We start from the raw sequence: 17,527 nt of genomic DNA on the forward strand, positions 1-17,527 counted from the left end.
TTAACTGAGTAAAGGGAGAGATGGTAGCAGGCCGTCCATTTTTGCACCCTAAAGGATGTTAGGGTGATAGATTTTTGCTATAGCATTTGACTGGAATGGTTGGATAAGATAATGCTGCAATAACTGGAAGTTGTCCAGTATCGAGGATAGGACCTCAAATACTAGGAGGAAACTATATTTCTAACTGGGAATTGATTTTTCTGGTAAAGATAGTAAAATGGAGGAGATTAAAGATAAGAATAGCATGATCATATGAAAATAAATGTAGAAATCTGTATTGTTATATGTCTTTAAAACTTTCAGGAAAGAATCTGAATGGAGATTTTTTTTTATCACTAATAAATCTATTACTAGTCTTTAGTAACGTATGCTACGCTATGCTAAGAAAAACAGATTTTCGTAAGTGAGGAAAACTGACCGGAGCATTGTAACATATTATATCACAAACATAAGGGATTTAGACTCTAAGTTTGCTATGTAAATAAAATACCACACTTTGAAGGACATTCCTTTCTAAATAATATTTTTCTCTTTCAGGGTGATCTTGGAAAAAGAAGGGCCTCGTTCCTTATTTAGAGGATTAGGCCCCAATTTAGTAGGGGTGGCTCCTTCCAGGTAAAAAAAAAAAGAAATACGTTTAAGTTATTCACATTCTAGCAGTCTCTCTTGTTTCATGCTTAATGAAGGTAGATGCTGAAGAGAAGTGAAAATGATGAGGATAAAGCACTATGGTGTAACATTTACCAGTAACCATCTAAAAGGGTAGACAGATTGTACCATACGTAGGTGCAAAGGACCTCTTAGTGAGATCGTTGTGAAGCAATTTTTGCATTAAGTTCAAGAAGCCAAAAAGGCCTTTACATTAATTTGTCATTTTTCTCAGATAATTTTTTATCTTAGATTGATATCTTCCATGATAGAACATTGTACAGAGTTGACATTCAGAGTGAAAATGTATTCCCAGATCTCTGTAACCAAACAGTATAGCAGGTCCATGTCTCATTATTTATTGGATTTCAACTTTTTATCGGTTCTTTAAAAAATGATCACAAATTTCATTTCTTATGTGAAAACTAAAAAAATGTATAGCATAAAGCTTGACATTCCACCTTAAACACATCACCTCTCACCCCATGCACCTTCCCACACACACTTACTTTTCTCCCCATGGGTAACCACCCTTGATAAACAGTTTGGTTTATTGTCTTCCATTAATGTTCCTGGCTTAACATGTACATAAAATAGATAATATGTATACTTACTATCACTTACATAAATTGAATCCTATTAAAAATATTTCAACAAATTTGTCTTGAAGCTTTTTCCCTGAAAATATGTAGAGTTTTTAATTGTATAATTTGACTTCCCCTTAATGAATAAGCATTCCCTTATTGATAGACCTTTAGATTTATTTCCAGATTTTTCCTGCTAAAAACAATGGTTTTGTGAATGTAGCTGTACCTTTATCCTTGAGTACTTAAGCAAGTATTTTTCCTCAGGATAACTACCCAAAATAATTTGTGGATAAGAGGGCATATGCACATTTAAAATTAGTGAATATTACTCAGTTGCCTTCTGAAAAGGCATTATTCTCAAATAGTGACTTAGTTGCTCTTTGTCAACATATTATTACCAATACTGGCTACTGTCCATGTATCTTAATACTTGCCAACGAGACTAGACATTTTTCACTGTTTAGGTGTACATTTGTTTTATTTCTGGTGCGGTCATGCCCTCCTCCTTTTAATTATTTGTCATTTGTATATCTCATCTGTGAATTACCTATATATATTCTTTGCCCATTTTCTCATTAGGGTGCCTTTTTCTTATTCATTCCTAGTAATGCATTATTTATTCTTCATAATTTGGTATCATTAAATGTATCCTATTTTTCTTTCCTTTCTCATGAAGTAGAAAGTTTCATTTTAAATTAATTTCTCTTTTTTCTTAAGCACATTAAAAAGCACAAAATGGAGGCTCCCCATTTGTACTTGTTTGTTTATTCTGACCCTTGTTGGACAAATAATAGAATTTTGGGGAAATAACAGGATATTTGATACAGTAAGAAAGTCAGTCAGTGCCTAGAAGGCTAAATCAGTGATGAGGTAGTTGGGATGCATTGAGTTATAGTAAATAAGTTAACAGGGAAAATATTTACAGATTTGATGCAGTGTTTACAAATGTTAGCAAGCATGATCTGACCTGATGGGACTGATTTATTTTGCAGTTTTTTTGTCTAAGGATGCTCTGAACTACTCTGTGGTATAGATTAGTATATACCACAGTACCTCAAAATTGTTTAACACACACTTTGATCACTTGGGTCACTTCTACCTCCCTCTCTTTAAAAAAACCTGTAATGCATTTACTTAAGTATATTTAATTTAGCCTTAGCATTACATAGGCCTTCTAGCCTTACTCATGTGTTTTCCAGTCATCAAACTCTTATAGAAATACTTTTCTGTTTTAATTAGTTTAAATACATTCTGTTTAATTAGTCCGTTGCTGTCAAAATACTGGGATGCAGTGTCTGGGGATGCTTTACATTTGAATTTATCTTTAATGAGTTGACCCGAAAAGTACTTCATGGTCTTCATGGAAAAATATGTATGTGATGTTATGTAAGAATGTGGCTAAGGCTTTGTTTATGTTTTTAGAGTTCTTCACTCTAAAATAATAAAGATCAATTTACATATCATTTAAATCTTAGGAATTAAGCAACACACTTACTGACAAAATTTAAATCTTTATTTTAGAGCAATATACTTTGCTGCTTATTCAAACTGCAAGGAAAAGTTGAATGGTTTATTTGATCCTGATTCTACCCAGGTACACATGATTTCAGCTGCAATGGCAGGTATGAATATATAATATTAAAAAACAAAAAATTTTCTGATACCTAGAGACTTAATACTGAATTCTGATGAATTTAACATTGCAAAATTAAAGCAGTTAATGTGCTTTTCATTGATTAGCATCTGCAATATGATGTTTACATTTATTAGTATACAATAAATTTGATTAGGCAGTGTATGTAAAATCTGTTGTCAATTGGCATTTTTGTAATTATAAGTTTGTGATAGCATGCAGGTAATACAATTTTTACATTGTCTTGTGTAGCCCACTGAATATTTAGTGATCACTTTTAACAATTTTAAGAATCCAACCATAATTAAACTATAAGTTACAGAGCTGTAATTTACTCTTTTTTCCTCAATTTCTGTTAGTGCCTTTTCCCTTTTTGCTGCATGTTTTGGCTTCTGCCTGAAATGTGCCGGCAGTTCTTGGTAAAGTATCATTTTGTCCTGTGCTCAAATACTGAAATTTTTGTGAGTGATGTGTTACTGAATACTCAAGAGTTATTGTAATGTATATACTGAAAAATATGTTTAGCATTCTACACAAACCACGCAAGATAGCACTCAAAATTTAGGCACTAGCTATGTGTACATGCTTGCTATAGAAATGTTTCCAGGAGCTCTTCCCTCATCACTGATGAGTATATATGATTCTGAATTAAAACAGTTAGTCCTGGGTCTCTGCACTGCCTTAAAGATATACTGGGAGTTTGGTTTGATCAGTGTGCTTCTGGAATCTTTTGCTGCCATACATGTTAGACAAAGCCATGGTCTTTGGTTCTCATTAGAAAATTCTCTATAGTTTTCTGAGATTTGTTGCATATTTAACCATACCCTCACATTTCCAAATTATGCTGTGACTTTATAAAGCAAATTATAACTGCTTTTATCAACTGTTGATCAATAAATTGAGTGTCAATTATGTGCTTAATAATGAGTGCGTTAAACTGTTAACCATTTTCTGTTTAGAAATAAAATGGATCAATTTGAACCACATACTTAACGAACTAAGTGTAAGTTTGAAATACTGATATCTGAAAGGTCAATAGCCTTATAATAAATGTAGCTTCTATCTTATAAATTGTTTTCATGGCTTTTTATATTTAGTAATTGTTGACTGACTCATTGAAGTTTTAGAGCTGGAAGGTAAAACTTTAAAGTACAAGATGGTAAAATATTCTTATTTACCAATGAAGAGAGATCTTGGGCAAGTTATATAATTTATGTGAATCTTTATTACCTTATCCTTGGAATGAGTAGGTTGCTCTACATAGATTTGTGTTTTGAAAATTAATTCTTTAGTACCATAGAGATCATCTAGTTACAACCAGAATTATTTTTTAATGTACATTTACAGGTGTTGGATACAGTTATGATTTTACTTCTACAAATTTGAGTGTAGAAGTTAGTGGCTAATTTCAAACCATATAACCAGTATATTAGGATCTTTAACAGTATATTTCTGAATTGTTCAGTGTTTATTTTTTGTTTTTAACCCCAGAAAATTACAAAGAAATGTTGATCTTTCTTTTTTGAAAGAACTGAAATCAAGAAAGTAGATGAGCAATCATTTTAAGTTGAGAATAGTTATATATTCAGTATTGCAAATTTAGAGTTTCAGAATATCTCAGTTCCCACTGGAACATCTTTTTTCATTAGACTGTCTCATTAAAATTTATTACTGTATGTCACATTCCAAAGAATTTCAGTGGAATTATCATTTTGTACTTTTTTTTCTCAAATATGTATGAATGTTAACTCATAGTTTTCTGTTTTTATCTATACATTGATACTGTTTCCCAACTTGAATTCCTTGAATTTTGGTAAATTGATAGTCTTATACTTGTTCAGAGAATATTGCACTATACTCTTCCTGTGTAATTTGAAAATACTTCTTCCATTTGTTTGCAGTTTTTCTGAAAATGTTCTGAGAATTGTGCCTTCAGAGCTTCCTTGCACTATTCACAAGCATTAACATTTAGCTTTGCAGTTTTTATATATAACTACATGATTGGTGAAACTGAATGGTCCCATGCAGACTCATTAAGGTAGCCTTTTGCCCCCTTCATTCTTGTAATAATCTAGACCAAGTTGTACTGGTTTTTCCCCAGGATCATTTCAGAGGTCTTCTAAATACGAAATGAGAGTGCAAAGTGCTTAGAGGCAGTCATGTGAAAAATTATTTTTTAACTGTCTATTCCAAAAAAATGCTAACCTTGTCACTTTAGTATCAAAAATACACTAAAATGCATCATTAATGATATTGCCTGCCGGATTTTGCCACGTCAAACGGCACACACGTCACGGATTTAGTAACATACCTTGTATATAATTTTTATTCCAAGTAACCTGTCAAGTCACTTGCATTGTGCATGTTATTCATATGAACTCGAGTGTTTAGATACTAAGCCATTTTTTATTAAAGACAGTTTGTTTAAAGGGGGTCGTATTTTCTTTTTTTTTTTTTTAATGTTTCAAGGGAATACTATAAGAATTTGATCTATAAACTTCCATGCATTGAAAATTTTTTTCCAGTTGTGAGGCTGTATAATCAAATTGAGTAATGATGACTCTGTTTTACCTGCCTTTTTTTTTCACTCCTACATATGAACTTTGTCAGACTTAAGTGTATCTTAGCTCTTGAAGGTACTTGTTTTCTTGAGACTGTTTGTGTGTTTCTGTTTAAATGAATTTGTGTATCCTTCTGTATACACCTGGACACAGGTGTGTATACAGAAATAGAATTAAATTTTTTTCTTTATTGTAACTCCCAATTTTCAAAAAATTTTATATGAAATTTACAGGCTTTTATATAAAACAGTACAGATTTAAAGGAAATGAACTCTGTTTTTTATCGGATTATATATTCTCAGAGTGACTGCTCAGTTTTTTAAAATGTCACTAGTATAATTGTTTAGCACTACATAGCTGGTGGGTTTCATTTGCTTATGGTATTACTGTTAATTTTCAAGGTACATTTTTCTATTTGATTTTAAGTTTAAATTTTTACTCATTAAATAGAAATTTTGTCTTACACATATAAAATATTTTAAAAAATACTTTGTCCGTGGCAGTTTATTCAGCAAGATGGATGGTTAGACAGATGTTTTGTATGTTTGTGTGTAAACATTCTCCCTGTTTTTTTGTTTTGTAGAACACAAGAAAGTAAATACAAAATATCCAAAATATTTCATAAAAATGGATGTGCAATATTACTGATCATAGTGCGAAAGGTGGGAGGTACTATTGTAGCAACCTGTGCTTTTTTTTTTTAATTACAGTTACAAAATGAAGTTACTTGAATTTTTTAAAAAGATTTACTAAGTAGAATGATTGTTAAAGAATAAAAAATTGTGGTTTCAACTCTGATCATGGTAGATAATAATGGTAGGAAAATGGGATATGATGATCCCCTCTAAATATTTTCTTAGATTCCCCTTTGACAAGGTTAGCATTTTTTCTTTAAGTCAAAATTGGTCTTCTTTTAGGTAAGTATATGGACTCTGAAACTGCTACAGATGGCAGAATTTTCAGTACTCGGTGCATTTTTTAAAAAACTATGGCCCATTCTGATAGTCCTTTCTTTCTCTTTTTTAACTTAAAATTTTCAAAAAAGTTAGATCTCACAGTAAATATTTCTCAAATCCTTCCAATGGGATTCATTTTGTACACATGTTTCTGATGAGGTCACTGCTTGTTGTTATGATACAGAAAAGCCTGTGTCTATTTTAGGCATTTACTGTACATTTCTCCCGAGAAAAGAGTGAGATCGTGTCATCTCATGCTCCCCATCCGCAGGTCACTTCCTGTAGAAATATGGACTAACTTAAACCTCGTGAGTACTGATCTGAGCATCTCTTGCAGCCTCTAGTTATAAGAAACACACCCTGGGAATTTATAATAGCTGTGGAATTAATAGAAGGCGGGAAATGAATTTTTATTTCCTGAATTTGTGTGTGCATTATCTTAGTATTTTATAAAACTTTAATTCTAATTCTTTTATACTATTCCTTCTAGAAGGAAGAATGGGGTAACTTTTCAGTCTCATCGTGTAATAAAAGCCTGGGGTCTTTAGCTTGGCCATAGTAGCCTTGACCTCCAAAGAATTCCTTAACAGTATTTAAGATCTACAAAGCTATAAATGGTATCATACCATTCTACAGCTTTTAGACAAAATAGTTCTCTTTGCTTAGCATAACATATTTTTAAAGTCTAATACAGTGCTTTCTATTCTCTTGTCTGTTGATACTTGACTTTCTACTATCTTGCAAAAACATTGATCTTAATACCTACCATTACTTTCCAAATACGGGATAAGAATATATGGGATCTTAGTTGTTTTAGTTTTAATTCAGTTTTTTTTTAGTAGTTTTAATATATTTCTCCTAGAAAGTTAGGTGGGTTTTGTCCTTACAGAAATTAATTGAAATAAAAAGTATTGAAAATGCAGTAATACAGGTATCACTCACTTAATGAAATAGACATTTTCAGCAAATTTACTATAAGCAGGATTTCTATTAATCTGGTTTTTAATTGGTTTAAATTATCGAATGAAGTCTTAGATGAAGCAAAATTTTAAAAATTGCATTTTAGAAGTTTTTTAAAGCTTTCTAATAAAATATTAACCATACTACTAACAATATGGCCAATATACTGCCATTTTGCTTTAACTGACTAACCTACAGATAGATTATTCATATACTTCTAAGTCAGTTTTAATGTTTAACAGGGTGCTCAGATTATTAGTATAAAATAGCATATTGTCAAAATGTCACAAAATTTAAGTGCCAAAATAAAAATAATAGGAAATTTCTAAATTTCACAGTGCACCATTCCCAGTATCTTTGTGAAGAAGTTTTAGAAGAAGTAGGAAGATATGTTTAGCTTTGGCACTTTGTTAACTTCAAATTGCCTTACCATACATAATTCTAAATTAGTGGTAAGATTTTGTTTCTTCCTGCTTATTTTGTTTTTTGAATTAGTAGATTATATTTTTCTAGATTTAATTAGCTTACTGCTGTCTCCCTAAATTATTAGAGTGTCTTTGGTTAAGAGAAAGAAATAGCATAAAGCCCAAGAACCAGCTGGTAAAGGACAAATAGTTAATCCTGTAGATTATGCCTAGATTCTTTATCTAATTTAATGGTTCGCTGGCAGTTAGGCTAGTGTCTTTATTAAGAGCTAGCTTGTTACTGGGAAAGTTGAGCCGAAACAGCTATAGCAAGCACAGGTTACGGATAATAGCAGCTATGTAGGGATAAGATGACAGCATTCTCTGACTTACCTAAATTTTAATGTGTTGTGTTCCATAGGTCAGTTTGTGTCTGGAAATGAATTTTAGTTAAGTGAGAAATACCTGTTGCTTGCTTCCTGTCATTGTTTATTAACCTGTACGGAGGATAACTAAAACTATAATTTATGAGTATTTAAAATTTATTCCTAGTAATATTTATAAATGTTTATTGTAATATTTTAAAATTTACGTATATAGGGCTTTTTCCAGCCTCTAATTGAGGGATTTTATGACTTGAAAGTGTTAAGCTTGGGTATTAAGTTTATATTTTTAGAAATAGAACTTCTATTTTTTTTTAAAAAAAAAAAGCTTTGATGCTCATTTTCTTTTCAAATGAAGTATAATAAATTGAGGCTTTTACCTAGACAGGCTGTTTTTTAAAAAGTTTGATATAAGCATTCCCAGTTTTAGGCTTTCAAAATTTAATAAAAAGGAAATGTTTTTTCTTAATTTTCACAGAATAATTAATGAAAACAATTGTGAGTAATGCAGATAAAGATAATTCTGTTGGTTTGTTCTGCTTGGTGGCTTTTTATTAATAAACTCCTAATATTACTGTATAGACATTTAGCTAATATAAATATTGAAGTTTAAAATGAAGAATCATTAAGTCAGAGGTATGACCAGAATACTGATGTCTGGTGTATAGTAGCTTTAAAATAAAACTTGAATATCTTTAGCTTGACTTTCACATAGAAAAATGAGGTTCAAAAGGAAAAAAAAAAATACAGTACTCCATAACTCTATTCTCAATTAAGCCAGACCATGCAAGAAAAATCTTTTTCAAAGTATTTTAAACTGATCAGTTTAATATTTTTCTCTTTCCTTTTACCAAGAATATATGCATGAAAAGAACCTTTTTTTAAGACATGTTCCTGACACCCTGTCCAACATGTTAAATTTTTATTATTTTAGTACTGGCTGCTGCTTACAAAATTGTTGGTCCCATTCTAGTTTTATGTGTATGTATATCTGTATGTAGTATTAAAAGCACTTAAGAGAAATGGAGACTATATAACCATTACAAAATTATTAAAGGAGTTATCAAACCTAATTTTTATTTCATTTATCTTGCTTGATAAATAGATTCAATTTAAGCATCTTTTTGTGGAACAGCTGGCTATTTCTATGGTATTAAAACTGGATTAAGGGAGTAAAATTTGAGTTAGCTAATTATCTGACATGATAGAAAGGAAAAGAACCTGTGAGACTAAATTCCACTTTGTAAACAATGTAGTAAAATTATTATGCATTTGTAGACATACTAATTCTGAAAGCCAAGAAAGTTTTATGATTAGTTCTCCACTATATGTTAACTGAAAACACAAATTATTCCTAAGTGCACCATAGCATTTTTGTTCCTAGAAGTACTTTATTCATATTAAATGTGCTGGTTATATTTCAAAAGCTTCCTAAAAATAACGTGCTTGACTTGCTAGTATTTGACAGAAAGTATAAAAGCAGTTAAGATCCTCAGACATTTCTGCATATAAGTTTTCACTGAATTTAAAGGCCAACTGAATAAATGTAAGCTCGTTGTAAGTAGTTCTATGAAGTTTGTGTAGCTGATCTTAAATATTTACCAGCCGTATATTAAAACCCTGTTTTGTATAGATGAAGCAATCTTTATAACTTCCTGTCATCAAGATTGCATTTCATGTGCTTCTGTTTTTCCATAACACTAGAAAGATAACAAGTAAAAGATACGCACTAGGCTAGAAACATATTGTTCCAGAGATCTTAATTTACTACCTGGAATGAGCCATCTTAGGGGACCACCCTTTCTCACTGATAGTTAATACATAGTACTCCTGTTTTAAAGTAAACTCGAACTGCCTTCTACCTTAAGTTTCTCTCTTCAGTGTCTATAAAAGTGAGATTTATAACTTTTTGAACTTTTGAGTTTTTGTATGTTTTTAAGTGAATGAAAAAATCTGTCCTATTAATCCTAACAGAAACCTTATCTCTGTGATACCATTATTTTAACAGTATTAGTAAGTGTGTATTTATATAAAGTATTCATAGGGCCAAACAACAATTCTATCTGTTATACAGTCAACTTAAGAACAGATATTGGTAAATGCTGACGTTTATGTAGACTCCATTTTGAACATAGTGATTTGTGATGTTAGTTGGACCCCGGGTAGCTGTTGTAGAGTTTGCATGCTGAAAAGCCCTAGAATACACAAAATTTCTATGTGGATGTCTGTAGAAATGGGTTTCTAAATTTAGCTTAGAGAGTAGAGGGTGCCCTAGAGAATAGTCTGAATATGATGGGAGAGGAATTTGTATACAATCAGATTTTGCTCTTAAAAGAATCTTTTAGTTATGGTTAGAATTTGAGAATGTAGACTGGAAATAAAGTATAGCTGTTCATGGCTGAATGGATTTGTAAAATAAAAGTGTAAAGGATACATCAATTGATAGTTTAAATATTTATATACATTTTCTTTAATATAGACGTATATTATTTTAAAAACCTTGAAGTTAATAGTGTGTTCTTCATTTTTACCAGAGTTCATTTTAAACATGTTTGTTTAGGTTTTACTGCAATCACAGCAACCAACCCCATTTGGCTTATAAAGACTCGGTTACAGCTTGATGCAAGGTATGTTAATTCATTAAAACAAAATTCATTAAACTTGGATTCAACAAAATTTTTTCTATAAATTTATATCAGTGAGATTTCAGTGCCTGGTATCTAACCAAGTTTTTCCTGTCTTTTGCTGGTGAACGGGGGTGGGGGGGGTTGTTTTTGAAACTTGGGTCTACCATCAGAAGCAAGGGTGGTGTAATAGTTGACAGTGTGAGAGTTCCCAGGGAAGAAATATACTATGCATTGTTTTTCAATAAAAGAAGAAGAAATGAAAAGGACGTAATCTAGCCCACCCAGGCAGTGATACGTCACCCCATAGTTGATTATAGTCTGCCTCCCAATACCTACATAAACTTACATGATCAGTGAGTCTAGACTGAGTCTTTGAGAATCGTTGCTCAAATTCAGTAACCTTATACACAGAGAGTCCTGGCATGGGATTTAGCTCACATGTATTCATAGACTTCATTTGTTACCACCAACCATCTTATGGCAGCAAGATTCATTCATTCAATATATCTATATTGAGCAAGTACTGGATGGTTCCAGAGGTAGCCCAGGAAACAGTGGGGACCAACTTTATATGGAATAATCAAGGAATAGTTTTTTGAGCCTTTTTAAGCAGAGACGATAGCGCAGACCTCACACGTCCTAAGTTGAGAGCCTTTGGTGTGTTCTGAGAACTGAGAGAAGGCCAGAAGCAGAGGAGCTTAGAGTCCTGCCATCTTAACTCCTGTATGCCTTTAGAATGGAGGATAGGGGGAAGGAAACGCTTTACATAGAGAAATGATTCTATCTGGTGTATTATAATAATAATGTTAATAGTTTTCAAACTATCTAATTAGCCTTTCCGTCTGAAGTAGATTGTGTGTAACAAATTTTCATTGTTTTTAATATTTTAGGGTTTGGGAAACAATGTTAGATCTTGTAGATTATAGATAAAACTGTTCTAAGAAATCATTAACAATTATGCCTGCTTAAATATCAGTTTTCCACATTCTGTCATGTTGGACTATATGCTGTTTGGAGACTTGAAAAGAAAATGTCTGATTTTATTTCAGGTGAAATAATTTTTAATAAAATCTTCGAGTGTTGTAACAAAACTCGAGTTTATTTCTTAAAACCAAAGATCTGAAAGGTGATGGTAGATAAAACAACACAAAAGTTAAAAAGCATGAGATGCCAGTCCATATTATACTGTTATAAACTGCCAGGGGTATGCTCCGGTATGTGATAGGTGGATTTGTAGGGGATCCAGGAAAAGCATGGCTTAAAACTCTTTGATACTATTTTTTCACTTATAATTGTAACACAAGCCCGCACAATTTCTTAGGCCTGGGGGTAGGGAATAGAGGCTGAGGTAATAGTGAAAGATTGATTTGAGGATGCTAACTTACAACACTGAGATCAACGGCAAGGCTGTTTGCATGTTACCCTTTAGGGTTTATAGCTCTTTTAACTTTCTTATGAGAAAGGATCTGATGGCAGAAACTTATTACAGTTGGTTGCATGGATCATTCAACTAAGAAGGTATTTATTCAGTATCATTAGTTGAGGACATTCATTACTTCAAGACAATTATGAATTCATAAAATTGGAGGAATCTGCAGCTTATCAGGTAGGTATCGTAGTGATTTTATTTTGTTATGTCAGAAACAGGTTGTGTATAATTTCTAAAAAGTTAAATTTTCTAAGACAGAAACAGGCTCGCAGACATAGTAAACAGTCTTACAGTTACTGGGGAAAGGGGGTGAGAAGGGGTAAATTTGGGAATTGGGGATTTGCAAATGTTAGCCACTATATATAAAAAATAGATTTTAAAAAAGTTTCTTCTGTACAGCACAGGGAACTAAATTCAATATCTTACAATAATGTTTAATGAAAACAAATATGTGTAGGTATATGCATGACTGGGACATTGTGCTGTACACCAGAAATTGACACATTGTAACTGACTGTTCTTCAATTAAAAAAAAGTTAAATTTTCCATTTCCCTGTGGATAGCATTTCAACCCACTTCTTACAGATTCCCTTAATGAGGGAATCATAGTGAAGGTGATAAATATTTTTACAACTCACAATTATGTACTTATATAAGAGTAGATGCTGCACCCTTAAGTAGCACTAAGAAGGTTTTCCTGGGCATAATAATCAGTAAATACTTGAAAACTGTTGAGGTCCTAATTCATTATTCACTGAGATGAAAAGATACAGCTATTGCCTTCAAAGGATCAGAGGGAATTTGACTTAAATTTACCCAGTCACTTTTTAGGAAGAACTGGGTGAGGTTAGAAGAATCCCCCAGGTGCCCTGAGATTAGTTAATTGTACTCCTTGCTTTGTGATACTCCATTATCATTAGTGTCTCAGTCATTCTTTTTAACATATTATTAAATGCAAGAAAAAAATCTTTTTAACTTAGTTAGAACTGGATTTAATATAATGTAAGGGGCTTTTGTTTGCTTTGTTTTGTTTTGTTTTGTGAGCTGCAGTCACAGTTTATTTGGACTAAAGGATTTTGTTACTTATTCATATAATACAAACTTCAGTGAAACTGAAGATTCAGTGTAGTGTATTTTGCATTCAGTAAATTAAACTACTTACATGTTACCTATCTGATATGACAAATTTGGAACAAAAGAAAAGGAAATCTAAAATGAATATTTTAAAATTCTGATTTCACTTCATGAATTAGAGGGTCATTATTAGAGCGGCATACTTCTACTATATTTTATTTACTTTATTTAAAAACTTGGACTACTTTACTTATGTTAATAAGATTTTTCCTTTGTGCTTTTTAGGAACCGTGGGGAAAAGCGAATGGGCGCTTTTGAATGTGTCCGTAAGGTGTATCAGACAGATGGACTTAGAGGATTTTATAGGGGCATGTCTGCTTCGTATGCTGGCATATCAGAGACTGTTATCCATTTTGTTATTTATGAAAGTATTAAGCAAAAACTACTGGAATGCAAGATTGCTTCTACGATGGAAAATGAAGAGGAGTCTGTAAAAGAAGCATCAGATTTTGTGGGAATGATGCTAGCTGCTGCCACCTCAAAAACATGTGCCACGACTATAGCATATCCACATGGTAAGAAGAGTCGAGTGTATATAATATATAATCTGTTAATTCAGAAACCTTTTCCCACCCCAGCCAATGGCTCACTTACTAGAACGTTGATAATTTTCCCGAATTCCAGTATAACAAAATGCAGTTCATCATAATGGGATTGAATATGTATAAGTCACATAAGGCCATTTTAATAGGTCAGTATGTGTATGCTGTAGTAACATGGTGGTGATTTAGCATGGGCTCTGGACAATCAGATTTCAGCCCAGAGTCAGATTGCAGCCAGGTGACTTTTGGGCAAATTCCTGTTTTTTAAAAAAAGTATGGATGTAGGTCCTACACTAGATATTTTATATTATTACGTGTGTGTGTATAAATACACACATATATATATGATACACATTATTGTTAATCTGCACAGAAATCCTGCAAGTACTTACCTTCTCTATTTAAATGTAGGTATGCCAGAACATAACCAGAATTAACTTCATTTTCAGATGGGAAACCAAAGATGTTAAGATTAAGCAACTTACTTAAGGTCACATAGCTTACTCAGTGGTGAAGCCCAAATTTGAATTGAAGTCTGTAATCCGAAAAAGCAAGCTATTTTACATTGTTTCATGTTGGCAAATAAGTATATATGAATGGTTTTTTAAAATTTGTCTTTTAAGTTTTACAGTATTAGCCTATTCCATTAATAATTGAGGAAATCATTTTAAGAATTTGCCTGCAACATGCTGAGGGTTTTTTGTAACTTTTTTTGTTTTGTTTAAGTGTAGCCTTTGATTTTGGTATGTTTGAAGTTTGACTTGGTTGGGGTTTTTAATCTTAGTGCTTCACTTTTTTTATGCTAATTAATATTTACATTGATCCTTGTAAAGCTAATGCTCTGTGATTAAAGCCCCAATCAGGAAAAATGAAATAGGGCTAGAAAATGAGTATTTGCTCTAAAATGTAATTTACAAATGAAACCAACTCTTTACCCAAATTGGACTTTCAAGTAACCCCAGTTTCCTGAGGCATGTTCCTAAACTTCTTTAAGAGAAGTCAAAATAGTACTAGCAGCGTTGAGTAGCTTCTGACCTCCTGTGGGAGGACTAGATGGTGACCTGGTGACCTGCTCGGGTGAGAAAGAGTTTTGGAGTTGTAAAGCACCCTGTCCCTTCAAGAGAGGTGATGTCATTATAAGAAGAGGTACAGTTTATAAGCAGAATATTTTGGAGTGGAATATATAAATGGCATGGATTTTTAAGAGAGAGGACGTAAGAGATTTCAGATATTAACATTTGCAGTGAAAGTTACTTTCGGTCATTTCCCTCGGGCCAATCAGGAGTAGTGTGTTGAAAAAGTTGAAGATCCCTTTCAGCTCTAAAGGTTTATGATTTTTTTGCTTTTCAGAAGGGGCCTCTTAGCTGACAGCCAGTATTTTAAACATTTTGAGCCTTATTCTCATGAAATTTCATGTTGGTATATGTGGATCATTGTGAATAAATTAATAATTCTCTTTTCTCATTGTAATACCCACTGTTAAGAAATCTTTTCTGCTTGTTTCTCACTGTGTATTTCTATATTCATCTTTCATACCACCTCCATTCTCCTTCCTGCTTCACCTTTTTAAAAAAACTCACATCTGTTCTTCTTTGTAGTTATCCAGTACACAACTGATACTTTTGTTTCATTCTATTTTTTACCATTCAGGAGCCTGTGAAATTTTGTAATTAGTACATATGATTTTAGCCAGCCATCTCAGGAGTTTGTATTATTATAATAACTAGTTTCAGTAAGTTACACATTAAAAATCACTCCTCATTTATCTTAAGTTCACACTTAGTTTGATAAATAGGATATGCTCAGTATTAGGAGGATATAAAGATATCATTTGTGTTTAAATAAAATGGCTTTATTTTTGTCCCATACAGAAGTTGTTAGAACAAGACTACGTGAAGAGGGAACAAAATACAGATCTTTTTTCCAGACACTGTCTTTGCTTATTCAAGAAGAAGGCTATGGGTCTCTTTACCGTGGTCTGACAACTCATCTGGTGAGACAGATTCCAAACACAGCCATTATGATGGCCACTTATGAATTGGTGGTCTACCTGCTCAATGGATAGCACCACCAGGCTGCTGTACTGTAAAGAGGGAAGACCAAAAGATACGTGGACCATGGAGTACCGAAGCCAGCATGGTGGACAGAAGAAAAATAGTTTGGGAACATGGAACTATGCCTATGTGGAAGTTTGGTTGTAGAAATAAAAGAAATAATAACCACATTACTTAGTCTCTTTAGTAATGTGGGGGGGGAAAAAACCTTGGCTGCCTCCAAGAAGAAGCCTTTAGATGCACTCCTTCCTCAAAATTGCCATTTTCTCTACTATGTCCTTGGGACACAGTTGCATTTTGTTGATTTATGGCAATCAGAGTATAGTGTTTATTCCATGAGCACTTTTCCAGTCTTTAAGACAAAGCCATCCCTAATTACATACCATACAGTAACTATCCAAAGATGGTATTGACAGACATAAATTTCTAACTTCTGGCTTCTGTATAATTCCCATAAAATTGATAAATAACAATAATGAGATCTTCAGTATTATTTTTACATTTCCTTGAGAGGATCTGGCACAATACTTTGAAGTTAAGTATTTGGCATGAGTAGTCAGTTTTTGACAACTCATGAAATAATGTCTAAATACCATGTATATTTTCAGCTTTAAAATGTTTTGGTTTCCACTCACAGGTGCTTTACGTTTAGCATAATGTGAACACTTAAATTGTTTATTAACGTATTGACTCAAATGGTGACAGTTTGGGACAAAATAAACTGGTAAAATGTTGATTTTTGGCCACTTCAGTAACTTAAACGTGTCCTCTTATCTTTTCTAACATGGACGAATATCTTTTTAGTAATGTATTACTTATGAACTTGAATGATTACCTATCATACCTAGGTATCGTTTTCTTAAAGTGAAAAAAATTTACCTCTTCTGAATCTTTCTCTATTTGGTTTATCTTAAGAGTTTGAACCTTTGAATTATTTCCAGAACTTCTGCATATATTGGATTTATTTAGTAGAGAAAATGGTAATTTCCAGCTCTGCCCTTTACAAGGTGGGTTTTTTTTTTTAAGATGACATTATAAATATCTGAGGCAGCATAAACATTATGGAAGAGGGGTCCTCTGCTGTCTGATTGAGCAGGTAGGGATCCTAATTGACTTACAGTTTTGTAAGTGAACAAAATGCTTTTGACAAGAAATTTATTCCATCCTAATTTCTTGAGTGATAAATCATAGAAAGATTCAGGTTAATTCAGGTTAAGTGTGTTAACAGGATAGAGCTTTTACATTTTGCTATTGCGTTCAACTGCACCTTTTAATACTTTAAATGTATTATATATATATGGCCCTTATGAAGATACTTGCTGTAATTCTATTAAAAGACTTTTGCTTATGGATGTTGCTGTACTGGTGTATGAAACTTACACAATTAAACTCCAGTGTGGTACTCATTTCAGTATATATGAACTGTTCATTTTGTGCAATGGCTTTATCTTAGGAATGACTTTTTGTGAATGCACTTTGTGGCCTTTTTTTAGGGGGGATGGTGAGCGTAGGAGAGAATTCCCATGTTAAGATTATTTTTTTTAAAACATTGGTTATGTATTAGGCAGAAACAGTGTTCATAACATTTTCCCGGGGCTTAGGTATGTTG

The 17,527-nt window shown here is 32.6% G+C and overlaps 1 protein-coding gene across 1 annotated transcript in view; it reads left to right on the forward strand.

The window, feature by feature from the left end:
* The window catches only part of SLC25A36 (solute carrier family 25 member 36), a 33,173-nt gene extending 15,849 nt beyond the window's left edge, over nucleotides 1-17,324 (forward strand). Inside the window, exons 3-7 of the mRNA XM_072958276.1 lie at nucleotides 538-615; nucleotides 2,757-2,857; nucleotides 10,693-10,759; nucleotides 13,548-13,837; nucleotides 15,736-17,324. Of these exons, the coding sequence (XP_072814377.1) occupies nucleotides 538-615; nucleotides 2,757-2,857; nucleotides 10,693-10,759; nucleotides 13,548-13,837; nucleotides 15,736-15,929 (730 nt within the window). The 3' untranslated portion in view covers nucleotides 15,930-17,324. The remainder of the gene's footprint in view (nucleotides 1-537; nucleotides 616-2,756; nucleotides 2,858-10,692; nucleotides 10,760-13,547; nucleotides 13,838-15,735) is intronic.
* Nucleotides 17,325-17,527: the final 203 nt, after the last annotated feature.

The sequence above is a fragment of the Vicugna pacos genome, chromosome 1 (genome assembly GCF_048564905.1).
Source record: "Vicugna pacos chromosome 1, VicPac4, whole genome shotgun sequence".
In the NCBI taxonomy this organism is placed as follows: domain Eukaryota; kingdom Metazoa; phylum Chordata; class Mammalia; order Artiodactyla; family Camelidae; genus Vicugna; species Vicugna pacos.